Raw genomic sequence first — 19037 nt, 5'->3', positions numbered from 1 at the left:
TTTACTGTTGTGTTTCTTTAGCCAAGGACACAGAGAAGAGTTGAGTTAGATAGGAACTGGCTCGTACCAGTGGCTGCACTCCTCTGAAGATTACTCCCACTTTCTTTGTTAACCCAGAATGTATAAAAGTTTCTTATTATCTTCGCTCTGTTTCCTGACTGCGTTGGGGGACAGAGACATTCAAATGCTCATGCCTTTGAATTAAATAACTTACAAACAAAGGATGCATCATTTGTTTTAATGAGTTGTGTGCTCACTTAATTGATAATTATTAATATCCACTACACACCCAAACAACATAAACTTTTGAGAAATGTATTTCTAGAGCAATAATTTTCCTTTTTTGTGTCTGTCTAAAAAAATAAGGCTAAAGACTGGTTTTGTCATAACTCAAAAGAAAGAGGAAGAGGCAAAGCATGGAGCCTTGAGGCACTCTGCATGAGTGGTACTCTTTAATAAAATAAAATAAAATAAAAAAAGCAATTCTCCGTTCTTTAAAAAAGGATTTGACTTTATTTCGTGATGATTTGTACATTTGGGATCTGTTTCATTTGACCCAATCATGTGGTCTATCTAGAAACAAAACATATTTTACCAGAATAAAGCAGACAGCTGGAATGGACACAGGAAGGTGGAGTTTTTGTAGCAGCAGAGAGAATTCCCGGAGGTGAGCAACAATCAGAAGAAATTGTATTTTCGTCAGAAATCTGGAAATGATCACAGAGCCGTTTACTTGTTGAGAAGGTGTAATAATGAGCATAAATGTGAATAGAATTTAAACGGACGTGACTCTCATCATGTTAGTCTTGGTATGTTGAAACGATCACGGGAGAACAGTTGTGTTTTTTATTTTTCTGTTTTAACCCACGAACTGAACAATAACATATTGACGCTTCTTTTTCACTTTTTAACAAAAGTAAAGCATGTCTATTTCCATGTCTAGTTGTTTAAAAATGAGACGGAGTTGACTCGCTCTTCCCAGCGTCCAGTTGCCGTTCCAGGGAAACCGAGAAATCCGAATTATCAGAAAGCAGAAGTCCCCTGAATGGACTCTCTTCCTCTGTCGGGGGGCGGGGATAAAAACTGCAAGACAGCCAAGGATTGCAAAACTTTTGTCTGAAAGCTCGGCGCAAGAAAACAACATCAGCTTTTCTCACTAGGCAGGGGAGAAGACGAAGGCGCCCTGTGGTCATGGCAGGTAAGAAGGCAAATCTTCAGTCGCTTTAGTTCCAGGTTAGTGACGGGAAACAACTCGGAAGTTTCTTTCCTGTTGCCTTAGATTGGAGTAACGGAGATACTGGGGTCAGTTTCCGCTGCTGCCTGGTGTCTGGGAGCTGTTTGTGTTGTTATGAACTGTTCCCTGATTCAGATAACGGTCCATGTTGTCTGCATAATATCAGGCCTGACCGAAAATGCACTGTTTCTTAAGGGGAGGGTACACTTTTCCAAAAAGAAAAAAAAAGATATATATATTTCTTATGCCTCAGGCCTGAACAGTGGCTCTGTGACCACTCCTATCGTGCTAAGAAAAAAATAAATAATTATCTCAGTAAAATCCCGAAATCTACGGCGGAAAAAAACAATAGTAGTCAGTGTTGCCAGATTGGGCGCGCTTCTTTTGAACACATTGTGCTGGAAAAATAGCTTATGAATAATAAAACATTTGGGAAGCTCTTTACAACATATGGCGTGTTTTTAGAAAGAATTAATAACAAAATACATCATAATAATTGTCACTGTGTGGCAGAAAAGTAAAAACTTTTGCATTTTAAGAAAACGTCATCTACTTAAACTCATTAGTTAATTTATTTTTCAAATGTGTAGAATGTTTGGATGATATGATTGAATTTAACTTTGTGAAATGCTTTGAGGTGACATGTGTTGTGAATTGGGGCTATATAACTTAAATAATTCATTTGAATCGGTTCATTCTCACATTATTAATAATAGTCTCTGGTTAATCAAGTGTCACCATGAAATTGTACTGGTCAATGTAAATGCCCCAAAAGGGGGTTGAGTTCTACTGATCACTTAAAAATGTTTCATGGCTGTATGAGAAAGAGAAATGTTAGATTGCTCTATGCCATGGGTTAAAGTTCTCCGTCGCTGCGACTGATTTTCGTTATTTGGAAAATGAGAGCAAAAAATAGATCCACTTGGTTCCGTTTAGACTTTTTAGTCAAGGTTTTAAACTGAAGTTGCTCTCCACCAAATGAAACCAGGCAGAGTGGGACTTTAGCCAATCAGAACGGGTCTTTGCAAAGCAGGCATCTGCCAGTTTGAGGCTTGTCGGTGCTCCATCATTTTGACTTTTGGAAGAATATCTCAAACTGGCCACCGATGGCATGAATGAAAGTAGTGGTGGTCAAAGTTTTCTTTGGATTTATGTGACGATGTAATGATTCAAGCTGCTGTCTTTTGTAGCAGTTGCAGTTTACTCAGGGTTTCTGGGGGAAAGGGAGGGAAGGGAAGTCTAAAAAAAGTCAAGAGATGAGTGGACTGTGGACCAGCTTGGCAAAAGTATGAAGGAAAAACTTGCTTGATGCTGCAAAGATGAAAGCAAGTTATGCTCCATGAGAGAAAATAATTTTATATTAAGTTAGATTTACAACTCAACATGGGAAGCTATTGGTAAAAAAAAAAATCCAGTTGATATAACATAATTGTTAAAGTGATCTTGTGTGTACTATTTGGTTGCCTGGTAGCACATTTGAGGGGAGCCTGTATGTGCAACTTCTTTTTTTTCTTTGCTTCAGTGCAGTTTTGTGCCAATGGCATGTTCTTTATATAGTTCTACACTTTTAACATGAGAGGTTGAGATCTGGGCTGTATTCTTATTCTTATTATTATTATTATTATTTGGGTGGGTTTTACATTATGTTTGGGTTGGAAACTGTCAGTCAGATTTGGCAACACTGTTATAGTGACTCAAAAGTCAATTATATGCACTGTGATAAACATAAGCACTGATGTCAGGCTGAATACTTATTGAAGTAAACATTCATACTAGTAGAAGCAACCACAGCAGCTAGAGAGCACAAGGATCAGAAAACATAGCAGTGTTTCTCTTCTGCCTGCAAGTAACCTAAGTTTCCTCCATTTGGCTCAGTTACTGCCAGGTTCTGCTCCTTTTGCCCCCTAGCTGCCATAGCTAACTCTCCCAGCATGAATGTTTACTCCAGTGTTGACTTCAGTGCATACGTCTCAAACAGAAGTCAAAGGCACTGCTAGCTGCTCGCTCTCGTTGGCTCCGTTGTCACGTTTTGTATTTTATTGGAAAAAAGTCTTAATTTCCATGCAGCACTAGCGACTGTGACCACAGCAGTCTCTGCAGTCTACAAATCTTTGACTCAGTGACTCACCCCCCTCTAGCTGTAATAGCCTAGCATGTTGCCTTCAGGTGTTGATATAATTGGTTGAATGGGGCATTTCTCAAATTACATCACATTTACCCTGAGACCGCCCGGTTTCCCGGCTGGTCGGATAGGAAGAGTGTAAATTACAATGGCAAAAACCGCAATACTAATCATTTTGGAAGATGACCACGTCCCAGGGCCTTAATTTCAACCTGCTTCAATCGAGAAAAGCAGCTTAGAACAGCTTAAATGTTGGTTGAAATGTGGAGGGCTCAAAATGAGTGGAAAGAAAGCAGTGTTAGTAGAAAGGTCAAGTGCCTTCTCCAGATCCACAAAGCACATGTAGACTGGTTAAACTCCCATGCCCCCTCCAGGATCCTGCTGAGGTTGTAGACCTGATCCAGTGTTCCACGAACAGGACGAAAACCACACTGCTCTTCCTGAATCTGAAATTTGACTATCCGACAGACTATCCAACTATCTGCCCCCGATGTCCACGCAATGCTGCAGAGCCGCGTTAACCAACACAGCCCCACAACATCCAGAGCCGTAGGGTACTCAGGGCGAATCTCATCCACAACCGTGGCCTTGCCACCGAGGAGCTTTTTAACCACCTCGGTGATCTCAGCACCAGAGATGAGAGAACCGACCCAGAGTCCTCAGGCTCTGCTTCCTCAATGGAAGACATGTTGGTGGGATTGAGGAGGTCTTAGAAGTATTCTGCCCACCAACACACGACGTCCCGAGTCGAGGTCAGCAGCACCCCCCCCCCCCCCCACCCCTAAATACAGTGCTGGTACAGCACTGCTTCCCCCTCCTGAGACGCCGGATGGCGGACCAGAATCACCTCGAAGCGGTACAGAAGTCTTTCTCCATGGCCTCTCCAAACTCTTCCCACGCCTACGTGTTCCTAAGTGGTGTAACATAGATTAATAAAATGGAACTGAATAAGACTCATCATAATTCTACTGCATTACTCAATGACATAAGTAAAAGTACCTCATATTTGCATAAACCACTGTTTACAGATGAGGAAGTAGCTGTGGAGGAAAGCGCGAGCCCAGCTCAGAGCCCATTGGTTGCAGTCACGTTTCAGAGAAATGCCAAGAGGAAGGAGAAATATTTGGAAGCTGAGCCTAAAGCTCTCGGGGTATGCTGTGTGATGGTGTATGTATGTTTAAACCTCTGCATCCCGCTTATTTTTCAGCCCTAATCCATATGATTTTCTCTTTGTTTCATAGATAACTCAGATCTGCCTGAGTGTGTATAACATCATCGGCATCGGTGTGTTTCAGGCTAAACATCTGGGAATTTCTGAATTAAACATACCGCTGTTAATCTCCTCTCTGCTGGTAAGTGCCCAACAGAACAGTACAATGCAGTTTAATTTATATAGTGCCATTTCACAACATGTTATCTCAAGGCAGTTTACAAAGTCAAATTAAATAAAATAATCCAGACAGATTAGTCAAAAAGTTTCATATCTAAGGAAACCCAGCAGTATGCATCAGGTTTTGACAAGCAGCATTCACTTCTCATGAAAGAGCGTAGAGCCACAGTGGACAGTCGCCTGTATTGTCCATGGTTTTGCAGCAATCCCTCACACAGAGCATGCATGAAGCAACAGTGGAAAGGAAAACTCCCCTTTAACAGGGAGGAAAACCTCCAGCAGAACGAGGCTCAGTTTGAACACTGGGGGTTAGAGAAGACAGAGCAGAAACACAAAAGCACAGAAGCACACATTGATCCAGGAATCCTTTCTACATTATACGGTAATGGAAGATTATCTGCCTCCCTGGATGGTGTCACAGCTAACAAAACGCCAGACCAGATGTACCTACTATGAAGAAAAAAAATGACAAAGAGAACATAAAGTTAAAAGTTTAAAAAACAGCAAACAATGCAAAATTGGAGAACATTAGGAGACCTCAGCAGAGTGAAAGAAATAGACCCTGATGTCCTCCAGCAGCCTAAGCCTATAGCAGCATAACTATAGAGGTAGCTCAGGGTAACATGAGCCACTCTAACTATAAGGAACGTTTTAAGCCTAGTCTTAAAAGTAAACAAGGTGTCTGCCTCACAGACCAAAACTGGGAGTTGGTTCCACAGGAGAGGAGCCTGATAGCTAAAGGATCTGCCTCCCATTCTACTTTTAGAGACTCTAGGAACCACCAAATTTCTTGCCTGGAGAGTACGTAAACAACAAACTCATAGATTTATACAGAAAATTAAAAATCCAACAGATGAAAAAACATACCATTCTCTAAGAGACATTAAAAAATCTTTTGAATTATACTACTCAATTATACACAGCCTCATGCAGCTGACACGTGAAAATGACAAAGAGAACATAAAGTTAAAAGTTTAAAAAACAGCAAACAATGCAAAATTGGAGAACATTAGGAGACCACAGCAGAGTGAAAGAAATAGACCCTGATGTCCTCCAGTAGCCTAAGCCTATAGCAGCATAACTATAGAGGTAGCTCAGGGTAACCTGAGCCACTCTAACTATAAGCTTTGTCAAGAAGGAAAGTTTTAAGATTATTCTTAAAAGTAGACGGGGTGTCTGCCTCACGGACCAAAACTGGGAATTGGTTCCACAGGAGAGGAGCCTGATAGCTAAAGGATCTGCCTCCCATTCTACTTTTAGAGACTCTAGGAACCACCAGCAGACCTGCAGTCTGAGAGCGAAGTGCTCTGTTAAGAACATACGGGGTAATCAGAGCTCTGATATATGATGGAGCTTGATTATTAAGGGCTTTATATGTGAGAAAGAGAATTATAAATTCTATTCTTGACAAATACTGGAGGCTTATCCAAATCTTCTTTTTACTGATAGTTTTTTTTAAATGCATCTGGAGTTGGACATTTTAATTTGCACCACACTAGAAACCTCCCAAATAAAGGCATGATAGCTGCATAAAAAACATTTGTTACACGGATGTATGTTTATGAGTGTTATTAAAGCAGCTGCACAAATAGTGTTTTCAGTCCAAAGGTATTAAATGCTAAAGTACAGCATAACATTTTGTTAGCACGTTGTCTGTCTACTGATAGATATGCTAATTAAAAAATATACCGTTTTCAGCCGTTTAGATTGAAAACAGTGATCTTGGGTTTGATATCATTCAGATAATAACACAAGATTTTAAATGACGATGAACAATAATTACAATGCCAAACAAACGTAATCATGCCCCCTAAACCTTTAACATTTTAACATATTACAACCAAAAACTTCTTCTTTGTTTTTGTTTTTTAAAAAGTGTGCTGTACATTTAAATTCAACTACCTTTACTCTAATACCCCTAAATAAAATATTGTCAGACTAGTTACCTACCCAGTTCATATAGCTAGTAAATGGAGTTCTTTGTGTAATTAAATTTTGGTAAACTCCCTCTGTTCCATAAAGGCCTGAGAGGTTTGTTAGAGAACATTAGTGTATAACCGGCATCTTGACAACAGAGGAACCTTGCAGAAAGGTCAGGAAGAAAGTTCTGGTTTAGTTTACAGTATGGTTGAGTATTAAGACCATCTTCCAGCCTTGAACATCTCCCAAAATTCTGTTCAATTCATAATCTCAACACGACGAGAGGATGGACCTACCAAGAGATGGACATTCAATTTAGTTAAATTAAATTTTATTTATATAGCGCCAATTCATGAAACATGCCATCTCAAGGCACTTTCCAAAGTCAAATTTCAATCAGATTATACAGATTGGATCAGATTATACAGATGGATAAAAAAAATCCTATCTAAGGAAACCCAGTAGATTGCATCAAGTCTTGACAAGCAGCATTCACTCCTCCTGAAGAAGCATAGAGCCACAGGGAGAGTCGTCTGCATTGTCCATGGCTTTGCTGCAATCCCTCATACTGAGCAAGCATGAATCAACAGTGTAAAGAAAAACTCCCCATTAACGGGAAGGAAAACCTCCAGCAGAACCAGGCTCAGTATGAACGGTCATCTGCCTCGACCGACTGGGGTTACAGAAGACAGAGGAGAGACACAACAAGAGAGACAAAAAAGCACAGAACCACACATTGATCCAGTAATCTGTTCTACATTAGATGGTAATTGCGGGTGATCTGTCTTCCCTGGATGATGTCACAGCTAACAGAACACCAGACCAGGTGTACCTACTATGAAGAAAAAAACATGACTGAAAACAAAAAGTTAAAAGCTGAAAGAAATAGGCCCTGGTGTCCTACAGCAGCCTAAGTCTATAGCAGCATAACTACACAGGTAGCTCAGGGTAACATGAGCCACTCTAAGCTTTGTCAAAAGGGAAGGTTTTAAAACTAGTCTTAAAAGTAGACAGGGTGTCTGCCTCACGGACCAAATCTGGGAGTTGGTTCCACAGGAGAGGAGCCTGATAACTAAAGGATTTGCCTCCCATTCTACTTTTAGAGACTCTAGGAACCACCAGCAGACCTGCTCACAGAAAGGTAGGAGAGGCTGTCCTCTCCTCTCTCACAACGGATCAAACCCGAGGAAGAAACTCGCTGAATCCACGTAGAATTACAGATAATGCTAAGAAAAAATATATATATATTATTACAGGCCTATGTTTTAAATTATTATAGAGCTCGCATCTGATAACATTTTCACAACAATTTATAACATATGTTATGCACAAATGCAATTTGGCCTGAACCATTCATACAAACAGCATAAGGACTTCATCTTGTCTTTATGGCATCATTTCTTTTAAACAGTTAAAGAGGATGAGTGGTTTAATTATTTCTTGGTTTAAATAGAGTGTCACGGTTTTAAGGTGTTTGGTCCACATGCAGAACACAGTCAGGAGGCAGAAAGCAGTTTAAGATGTTTATTATGGAACAGAGGAACAGAGACGAAAGTATGCTCGCTAAGCGAGCATCTGACAGCGACGAGAAACCAGGACCAATAACTCTGTGGATAAAGGACAGCAGGTTAGATCGAATCTGCAAGTATTCAGAGGTGTGCCTACCGCTGGGTTTGGGTAACCTAGCCGGGGGGAGTGGAGCAGTAAGACGGATTCAGCTGAACTCTCCCCTACGATGGAATCAGATGACTGAGTGACAGGTGAGCAGGCAGATGGAGCTAAGGCAGGGTGCGAGCAGCGCCGAAGCAGGAAGCAGTGTTCATTGAGCAGCTGGAGGAACCAGGGGAATGTGGTGGAGTTCTCAGCCCGGCTTGGTAACACTAAGGAAGCATGAGGAAGGTTCCGGAACTGAATCCAGAACAGTGTGAGCACAGAAGCTTGACTTGAGATGATCCAGAGCGTAAGGCAACCTGAGAGAGACAGGAAACAGGAATTAGTGCTAGGAAAAAGGTACGCTGTCACGAGACGGTGGCCACTGAGGTGTACCACACAAGGTAAACACTCCGGCATCCTCCAGCTGTCTGAGCACTGCTTTTATGCTCCAGCACGGAGCCGCTGAAGGAGCAGCAGGTGTGCGCTCCGCCCACCTGTCAAATATGATAACCTGTGGAGAGAGGGAGAGAAAGAGAGCAGGCAGCGCTGGCAGAAATCTGCACAGCACTGCCTGCATAATCCTGACATAGAGTTTTTAAGCAATTAGCTTAGCCCCTGAGTAACTCATATTTACAGTAGATCTGTGAATAAACATTTCTCAAAACAGCTACTTGACTCTATCCTCAACACACTACAACACCCATGTTCAGTGTTTTTTGCCCTTTATGTAAGTGTTGCACATTAACTGCTGCCTGTTTTTGCACATAAAATACAAACCATTGCTGAGTCTATGTTTTTACCCTCCCCAAACAAAGTTGAAAATGGTTTTCATGATGTGGCAGAACCTCTGGATTAATGTTCTTTGGAAAGAGTGTAAAATTGTATTGTTTAGACATAAACAATATGTTTGGCAGACTAAACTAAATACAGCTTTCTGGGAAACTAACATCATACCAACTGTAACATTATATTAAACAAAAATATATTCAAAAGAGAATGTCCTGAATTCCATCTCAACTAGAAAATTGTAGTATGCTCAAAATAATGTACACTGTTTCCAACAATAAGACTGCTGTAACCAAAGAATGTGATAGTTCCCTGAATGTCCTGTGCTGACTGATCTGTTGATGGTTATGGTGGTAAACTTCCAAATGTGGTCCAGATCATGATGGTTTGTCATTTCAGATACTAATAGCTGGAAATGTGGCAGTCGCAGCAAAGAACCTCCATCTTCCAAAAGTAAGTCACCCACTGCAAAGAAGAGAGACAGCATGGTTAAACATAATTACTGTAGGGAATTATCAGCCTGTTCTTATTACCATTAATGTCAACAACTTCAATCACACTTCTTATCTCCTCTTTAAAATTCCTTTCATATGAATCACATTTTTCATTACGTTTTTAACAATTTCCCTCCTAAAAGCAAAGCCAAGTGTTTATTAGAAAAATAAGCATACAACCTCTTATAGTTTACTAAAGATTATCCCTCAGCTATAGATCCATCCATCCATACCAAAATTTCACACAGGGGACAATTTTATGTCAGGTTTGGTGAGTTATTGAATATTTTAAGGCCCCCAAACTGGCACCTCTTGTCGCGGTAGAAAAATAATAGTAAACATTCAAATTACAATAGTATAGCAATGCTATATTGTAATTAAAGTAATACTATTGTAATGGTAATAATAATTAAAGCTGCAAGCAGCATTGAGGAGCAAAGTGCTGCTAGGCCTGTGTCCTGACCATGGGAGCAAAGCATCGCTGACGAATCAGACCATGCGTGTCATTGAGCAAACAGCGAGCTATGGAACTTTGCTGCTCCGCAGTAGCCATACTATCCAACCAAGAATAAATGTTCAGACCAGGATTCAGCGCTAACTTGTTCTGCAGGAATAACACTGCTTGAAACTTGTGAGTGTAATGAGGACATCTACGAGTGAAACTGATAACTGCCTTTTCAAAGTGGGCAGGGCTAAAGTGATGTCATCAAATAAACGTATGAGGGTTGATGTGAGATTACACACAGAAATTTACTGAATTTAATGATGTTCATGTATATTTGCGTTTATGTGTTGTACAGCACTTTGATATCTGTGTGTTTAAAGTGCATTATAAATAAAGTTGGACTGAATTGGACAGAAAGTTTGATGCTGCTGTAAGTTTGTGTTTTGAAGTTATTACAGTCTTTTATAGCGAGAAGTCAGATTTTGATGCTAGGCCCCGCGCACATGCTTTTATGCAGCAAAAAGCTTTAATAACTTTTGATCTTCAATGCTTTGAGAGTATACTAAGTCATTTTCAAGTCTGTAAATCAAAAGCTCTAGGAGCTGTTTGCTCAGATATGTCATGAGACAAAGAGACAAAATAGCGGATTTGATCCAAAATAGTCAACTTCCTGTGGAGTTTGGACCATCGTTCCAAAATTATTTTTTGTAGGTTCTGAGAAGCTACATGGGTGTACCAAATTTCATATTCTTCAGACAAAACTTGGCTTGGGGACGGGTTCTTTTAGTGCTACTAGGTTGCACTGTGTAGAAACTAGGCCATGCTCAACAAATATTTAGATACATATCTTTCAGGGATTGAATTTGGTGCTGCTCAGATGAAAACTGGAAATTAGAGCCAAACATATAGTCCCAGCGTGACATTACACTTTGCCGTGGCACCACAACCATATGAAAACTGCCTGTGACTATGTCAAGTTGTTAAGTGTCCTCATACACGGTTTCATCTTGATTATGTCAAGAAGGTCAGAGGAGAAAATTTCCAAGCAAAACAAACATAAAAGCAAAAACAAAGATTTCCTGTTCTCAGTGGGCATAGCTTTGATGATTTCAGCATGTGACCACAGTATCGTTTGCCACCTGAGAGAGATCAATCATTCTAAGTTTAGTTGAAATCAGCCTTTCTATGTGAAAGTTACAATGTTATTTTTCTTCTTTTTGGAAAGTAGGTAAAGCTCATGGGTTGGCCACGCCCCCTGAACTTTTTCAAAACCTCAAGATGTTAATAACTTTTAATCTCCTAAGCTTTAACTGTATACTGAGCAAGTTTGTCAGTAGCTCAAAACATGTAATGTCTAAAAAGACTAACGACCAAAAATCACCCTTTGATCCAAAGTGGAAAACTTTATGGCCTCGCCCATTTTTAATTACACTAAAGTCCTGCTATGTCCCGCAGGGGACAATTTGGGGTAAAGTTTTATAATAATAATAGTAGGGACAAATTCCTTCAGATACAATTGGGCTACGCAATGCTTTGCTGCTTGGGCCTAATTATCTGTAGATCCAAGATGCTGCCTTGCATTGAACTCAGAAAATATGTTTCTTGTCACAAATGCAAAAGTTGATAAACCGATTTCTTAAACTGGCAGGACTGGTAGTAAACAGGATTACAAATGTACAGCAGTTAAGTCTTGTGCAACTTGAGATCATGGGAACAGGATGCAAAACTGTTCAGATTGCTTTTAACAAAAAAACTAGCTGACATGGCTTCCAGCAACCAGCTGTCAAGGAAAAAGAGAAGTGAAACTTACTCTTAGCAATCTTTAGTTTTAACATTGGGGGTCCTTCTCTTTGGTATTTAATATGTTCATATGTTCAAAGTGATTGTATTTTTTCATTGTAAAGGGATACTTTTCTTTGTGACAGCTCAGAGCCTGTTTGGGAATGCAGATCGTTTCATGTGCCGCATCAGTACTAAACGTAATCCTCATCTTCGTACAAATGGGAGCACTGTCCTACAGATGCTGGTATTCCTCTTATGACCACAACAGTACATTAACTCATGAGGAAATCTGTCGTCAGATTGAGGTAAAGACTGAACCCTTTTTATAAGAACTGCACCCTCATGTTCTAATCTAATGAGAAGTAAAGTTTATGGAACTAAAGAATACAAGTTGTAAGCTAAATAATATTGTTTATTATATAAGCATAATTGATATTTTAGCTCAATTATGCAACTCAATATTAACTATTTTATCCAACTTTCAGACCATCCAAAACCACTTTTTTGGTGGAGGAGCACTTATCCAGGCTACTCTGCTGGCCATCTCTGCCACTCTGGCTGCCTACTGCTGCAAGGTGGTCAACTGTTGTGCGCCAGCTCCCAAAATGGTGAGTTCAAAAACCAGCTGACTTGATAAGCAAAAGATGAATATTCTCCAAGGTAGAGATTCTTTATGTTTTCCATTACCACTCACATAGAAAGAAAGGCAGACAGACAGAAAAAAAAACACAACTCAAGTTGTTCTATCATGATGCAGATGGGCAGAAAAGTTGTGTAGGAGTTATCTTGAAGGAGGGGTTTTACAGGAATGTTCTGGATGTTAAATAGATAAGATATGTTTTATTGATCTCACAGTGGAGAAATTCACTTGTCACACATTGGCTCAATAATCAATAATAAAAAGAAGGTGCCAAAAGGAGGAAAAGGTGCATAAGGTTTATATAGTATGTCCACGTATATACAGTGGATCAAAGAAGACAAAAGAATAAAAATAAAAAATATGAAAAGGAAATAAAGCAGAGATTTAGGATGACTTCTGTACATGCACAGTGACTTATATACATATGTACTGACGTTGTACCTTAAAGTGGTACCAGGTAAAGAGCAACAGTGAGGTAGTGAGATAAATAACAGCAGCAGTCACTTCTTTACAGGATTATTTCACAGGTTATTGCACAGTGTATTAAACAGAATTGCACAGTAGTTATTGCACATTAGTTTTTACAGTTATAGTGCAGCATTGTATAGTCTGATAGCGGCAGGGATGAATGACCTGCGGTAGCGCTCCTTTTTACAGACAGGATGTCTAAGTCTGTCACTAAAGGAGCTGCTCAGCTCCTCTACAGTCTGGTGCAGGGGGTGGAAGGTGTTGTCCATGATGGACGTGAGCTTGGACAACACCCTCCTCTCAGCCACTTCCTCCACAGAGTCCAGAGTGCAGCCTAGGATAGAAGTGGCCTTCCTCACCAGCTTATTCAGCCTCTTTCTGTCCTAGTATGGTCATAGTATAGTATCTGCCCATAGTATTTGATAAGGTGATCAGTCTGAAGCTAGAAATTGAAGGTGTGATGTTCAATGTTGTTAGTGGTTATGCTCCATAGATGGGGTGTGTGTTAGAGGAGAAAGGAACTCAGTGACTGAGTGGTTAGTGAGTGTTACCGGACAGGACAGAATGGTGGTGTGCCGAATGACTCTGATGGTGAGGAAAATGAAGAGGACAAAGGCAGAACAGAGGACAAAGTCGTGGAAGCGGAAAACAGAAGAAAGTTGTGTGGTTTCCTGGTAGGAGGTAAGACAGGATCTGGGTGCTCCTAGATGACTGGACTACTGCAGCTAACACTATCAGGGAGATAGCTTGGAGAGTAATTGCTTCTAAAAGGAAGGTTGACAAGGAGATCTGGTGGTGGAACAAGGATGTAAAGGAGTGTGATCTTAAAAAGAGATCAGCAAAAAAAGTGGGATACTGTGAAGGCTGAAGAGAGTTGCCAGTAGTAAAGAAAGATGCAGCTCAAAGGGAAGGCAGCGGTAACTAAGCTCATATAAATATAATACAGTACATACCATGCTTGTATGACAGGTTGGACAGTAATGAGAAGGATTTATACAGATTGAATAGGTAGAGAGAGAGATGGAAAGGATGTTCAGGTTAGGACAGTTAAGAAATCAGGTGGAAATGTACTGATTGGTGCAACAATTGTGATAGGAAGATGGAGGGAGTACTTTGAAGAGTTGATGAATGAGGAAAATAAGAGAGAACAAAGAGCAGAAAAAGTAAATATTGTGGATCAGGAAGTAACAAAGATTAATATGGATGAAGTAACAGGTATTGAAAAGGATGAACAGTGGAAAGGCTGTTGGTCCTCATAATATACCTGTGGAGGTATGGAAGTGTCATGTAGACTGTTCAATGAGATCTTAGAGAGCAACAACATGCCTGAGGATAGGAGATGTGTGCTGGTACCAATTTTCAAGAACAAGGGAGATGTGTAGAATTGTAAGTAAGTAAACTTTATTTATATTGTACATTTCACGGATAAAAATTGCTTTACAGTGTGTAATATATACCAAATAGAAATAACTCAAGAATAGCTTACAAGGATAACATCAAAAATATGTACATTTAAGTAAGCGCTTGTTTAAATAAAATAATCTTCAGCTGCTTTTTAAAGAGTCGGCCACACAGAGGGGCAGGGCATTCCACAGTCTGGAGGCTACAGCTTGAAAGGACGGGTCTCCTCGAGTTTTAAACTGGGTCTTAGGGACCTTCAGAAGGTTTTGGCCTGAGGACCGGAGAGTGAGGGGTTAAAGGTCTGAGATATGTTGGGGGACCTGTCCATTAAAAGCTCTAAAAGTCAAAACCACAATTTTAAAATCAATTCTAAATTTGACAGGTAGCCAGTTTAAAGAGGATAAAACAAGTGTGATGTGAGCCTTTTGTTTATTCCTGGTAAAAGCCTTGCTGCAGCGTTCTGGACCAACTGGAAACGAGTGACTACTGATTAGTTAAAACCAATAAAAAGAGAGTTACAATAATCTAAACAAGAGAAAATAAAAGCATGAATAATCATCTCCGGGTCCAATGATTGCCCTCAATTTAGAGATATTTCTCAAGTGATAAAAGCTATTTTTAACTAAAGGTTTTGAATGGGAATCCAGGGACATCGACTGGTCAAAAGGAACACCAAGGTTTCTCAGACTGGGCTGGGGTGAGGAGCCCAGGGAACCAAGGTGTTCCCTGGATCACAGAAACTTTCTGTTCTGGGGCTATGATCAGAGTTTCAGTCTTACTAGAGTTCAGTGGAAAGAGAGTTATTTGTAAGCCAGTCCTTAATACAAGTAATACAATTTAATAGGCAATCTAACTTGTTTAACTTTAAGTCATTAAAGGAGCAGTACAATTGAATATCATCAGCATATGGTAAGACACATTTTTAAAGCAGCTAATAATCTTCTCAAGGTGGCTGATGTACAAAAGAAACAAAAGTGTGCCTTGGTTGTGGCAACTACAGAGGAATAAAGTTGATAAGTCATAAGTGGTGCAGTACAGAGTAGTTCAAGGTGGTAGTGGGACTGCAACAAGAGTCTGGTCTAAGCTCTTTCTTGTTGCTATGATGATAACAGGTTGACAGGGGAATTTAAACAGGAATCTACACGGGCTATGATGTTTGCAGATGACATTGTGATCTCCGGTGAGAACAGGAAACTGTTGGAGAGTTGGAGGTTTGCCCTGGTATGAAAGGAATGAAGATTAGCTTTAGCAAGACATGTGTGTGGGGACACAAGTGGGTAGTGGGATTAGATGGAGCAGAGATAAAGGGAAGGATTTTAAGTACTTAGGTCAATCAGTCCAAAGCAACAGGGAGTGTGAAGATGTAAAGAAATGTGTCCAAGCAGGTTGGAACAGGTGGAGAAAAGTGTCAGGTGTGTTGTGTGATAAAAGCGTTTCAGGGGGAATGAAAGAAAAACTGTTCTAGACAGTGGTAAGACCAGCCATGTTGTCTGGTTTAGAGGCCGTGGCACTGAGGAAGAGACAGGAGGCAAACAGGAGAGTAGCAAAGATGAAGATGTTGAGGTTCTCTTGGGAAGTGACAAGGATTGATAGGATTAGGAATGCATACATCACAGGGACTGCTCATGTTAGATGTTTTGGAGACAAAGCCAGAGACGCTAGACTGAGATGGTTTGAGCATGTGCAGAGGAAAGCTAGAGAATACACTGGTAGAAAGATGCTGAGGCTGGAACTGCCTCAGGATCCTAGGATCCTAAGGCAGGAGCCTAGGGGAAGCCCAAAGAGGAGATTTATGGTTGAAGTGAAAGAGGACATGAAGGTATTTGGAGTGAGAGTGGAGGTAGAACATAGGATTAAATGGAGATAGATGAGTCACTTTGGTGACCCCTGAAAGGGAAAAGCTGAGAAACGAAGAAGAAGACTCCTTTAAAACAACGCTTATACTGCAGGGTCAACATTTGCAGATATTTACACCATCCTTTCAATAGACATACCGCTTGAACTTTTTCATATCTTATGACATTGCAATAAAACAATAAAATCATACCATAAAAACAACACTGGCTAAAAAAAACTGATTTTTAAATCACTCTTAAAAACTGAGTTTTTAAAAGTGATATAATCTCAATTATATTATCATTTTAATAGTACTTACTCAATTCAGCTGAGCTGACATGTCAGGAAGAAGCAAGTTTGGGGTATCAAACAATATGCCCCCCTTTAAACATCTCACAGACGAAGAAACATTGGGGAAAATTCCATTCTCTAGATGTGAAGCTGACAGGGAGGGCCATATAAAAATGTATACCGCAGACAAAATAGTCATTGAAATGTGTGGTTTTAAAGTGACTAAATGTAAAATATTTCAATGCATATTAAAAAGTGGGTCAGAAAATGGATGGATGGATGGATGGATGGATGGATGGATGGATGGATGGATGGATGGATGGATGGATGGATGGATGGATGGATTAAAAACATTTTCAATGCATAGTATATTGGAGTTTTCTGAAATCAAAATAACATATGAGCTAACAATATTATTGTGAGACTCCATCATTCTTTTCCTTACATTATTTCTTTATTTTTGCCTTCACAGCCAGTGATTACCATCCACTCACCACCTGTCCAGCAAAGAGAAGACTGACTGGAATATGTGCAGCCCTAAACAATTACTAACAAGTTAAAGCTCAAGAAATCCACCTTTTTATACCAACAATATTTTTTAGTATTTTGTTTTATGTCAAATACATTATGTAAATGAATATATTGTTTAGTTATTCCCCACATACACCTCTCATTGCTCTCCTTAGCTGTTTTCAATGTACAATATTATAGAAAGTTTGCAGCTTCATTTTAACATCAAAGTTGTTTTAAAGTAATCAGATGGAATGCAACTAGCTCATTAGTGGTAAGATTTTTAGACTTTAGACTTACTTTATTAGGTCCTCGAAAGGGAAATTAGTTTGTAACAGGTGGTAGTAGCAACCATCACGCAAGCAAGTACACAATTGACAAGACAGGAAGGTAACAGGAAACTTAAATAAATACATTATAAGCCAACACTGAAGTTAAAATGCAGTTTGATAGCGACTTTAAGTCAGGACATTTATATCTGCAGTTTGTTTGAAAAGCCAATTCCTTTAAGGATAAAAAAGTTATTTAGGCTATTTGTTCTACACGTTGGTACGGCAGACCTCCTACCTGAAGGGAGGGGCTTAAATTCTGTGCGTAGGAGATGTTGGGGTCCTCCAAGATTTTTTGTATTTTGGTTACTAATCTGAACTTGAATTGAATCTTAATGATGTTTCCATTCTTGATAATACTTTGTAAGCGGTTATGTTTTTTTAGATTCAGCAAACCAAACCAGCAAAGATAGGATAAAGGGAGCATGGATTCAATAAAGCATCTGTAAAACATTTTCATAAAGACATAATCAAGGTTCAAGCTCTTTAATTTTTGGAAAAGGGGCCTCATTTGGTGGACTTTTCTGAAAACTGCATCAGCCTGGGACCCTAATGTCAGTTTATTGCCCATCGTTGTGCCCAGGTACTTCTTGCACTTCTTGCAGGTATTCTTGCACCCTTCCACTAGCTTTCCATCTATAACAACAGCAAGGAGAGGGGCATAAGCCTTACGAAAGTCTACGCACATTCATTTGTTTTTTTTTTACACGTTAAGGACCAAAGAATCCTGTAGGACAGGGCCGTGGCCAGTCAGGGTGTCACTGTTCAACAGGGACACGATGACACATTGTTCTTCACATATTTCTGTAAAGAACAAACAACAATGGAGATAAAATGCAACCCTGAGGGGCACCTTTAGAGAAGAGGTCTTCAACATAGGGGTTGCAACTCCGGTTGCGAGAATTATTCCCAGACCCTGCCCTGCTACTCAATCCCCAGGCTTGTAAACCCACTCTGTTCTGTGGTTATATGGAAAGTAAGATAACGGGTGGCAGAAAAAGAATAATCTATTCTTATTCACATTTTGAGTTATTTGAAGGATTAAATGTGTATTTAGTACATTTTTTATATATCATACATTGTTAGCTTTCAGTTGATTAAATGTATATAATCCACTTTTTTTACATTATACACTGTTAGCTAAAGTCGTCATTTTTACATGTCTCACTTTATCAGATGTTTTTGTATGCATTTATTAGCTGGTAAAGATGTAAACTTTAGTTGCTTACCTTAAGTCCGCATGTAAAGGATGGAGTAACATCTTCTGCAACTGGCACAAGGAATATTGTGTTCTGGTTCAAACCCTGACTGATCATGGTTGATTCTTGATGTATTCATTCTTCCTTCCTTCTTTTCATGGTAGCTGTGCCAAAATGCCAATTTTATGATCTTTCAGCAACTTTCCTGTCATGTTTGCCTTAAAACATGCCGCTCCATCATGCAGATCATCTCCAAAATTTCTCTGGATATTTTGCTCTTTTCATTCATGGCAGAATGAGTTTTCTCCGTAGTGTGTCTGGGCTCTCCCTTAGAGATAGGGTGAGGAGCTCAGTCATCCGGGGAGGACTCAGAGTAGAGCCGCTGCTCCTCCACGTCGAGAGGAGCCAGTTGAGGTGGCTCGGGCATCTGGCCAGGATGCCTCCTGGACGCCTCCCTGGAGAGGTGTTCCGGGCACGTCCCACCGGGAGGAGGCCCAGGGGAAGACCCAGGACACGCTGGAGGGACTATGTCTCCCG

General features: G+C 40.1%; 1 protein-coding gene across 1 annotated transcript; it reads left to right on the top strand.

The window, feature by feature from the left end:
* The first annotated feature begins 1037 nt into the window (after positions 1 to 1037).
* LOC110366732 lies at positions 1038 to 18783 on the top strand. The gene is made up of 7 exons (XM_036146113.1): positions 1038 to 1198; positions 4385 to 4506; positions 4598 to 4708; positions 9505 to 9558; positions 11970 to 12131; positions 12312 to 12434; positions 16935 to 18783. The coding sequence occupies exons 1-7, from the start codon at positions 1192 to 1194 to the stop codon at positions 16980 to 16982; spliced, it is 627 nt and encodes a 208-aa protein (XP_036002006.1). The 5' UTR covers positions 1038 to 1191; the 3' UTR covers positions 16983 to 18783.
* The last annotated feature ends 254 nt before the right edge of the window (positions 18784 to 19037 follow it).

Source organism: Fundulus heteroclitus, chromosome 14, assembly GCF_011125445.2.
Source record: "Fundulus heteroclitus isolate FHET01 chromosome 14, MU-UCD_Fhet_4.1, whole genome shotgun sequence".
Lineage (NCBI taxonomy): Eukaryota > Metazoa > Chordata > Actinopteri > Cyprinodontiformes > Fundulidae > Fundulus > Fundulus heteroclitus.
Note: the sequence above shows the minus strand (reverse complement) of the source record. Positions and strands in the feature narration are given on the sequence as shown.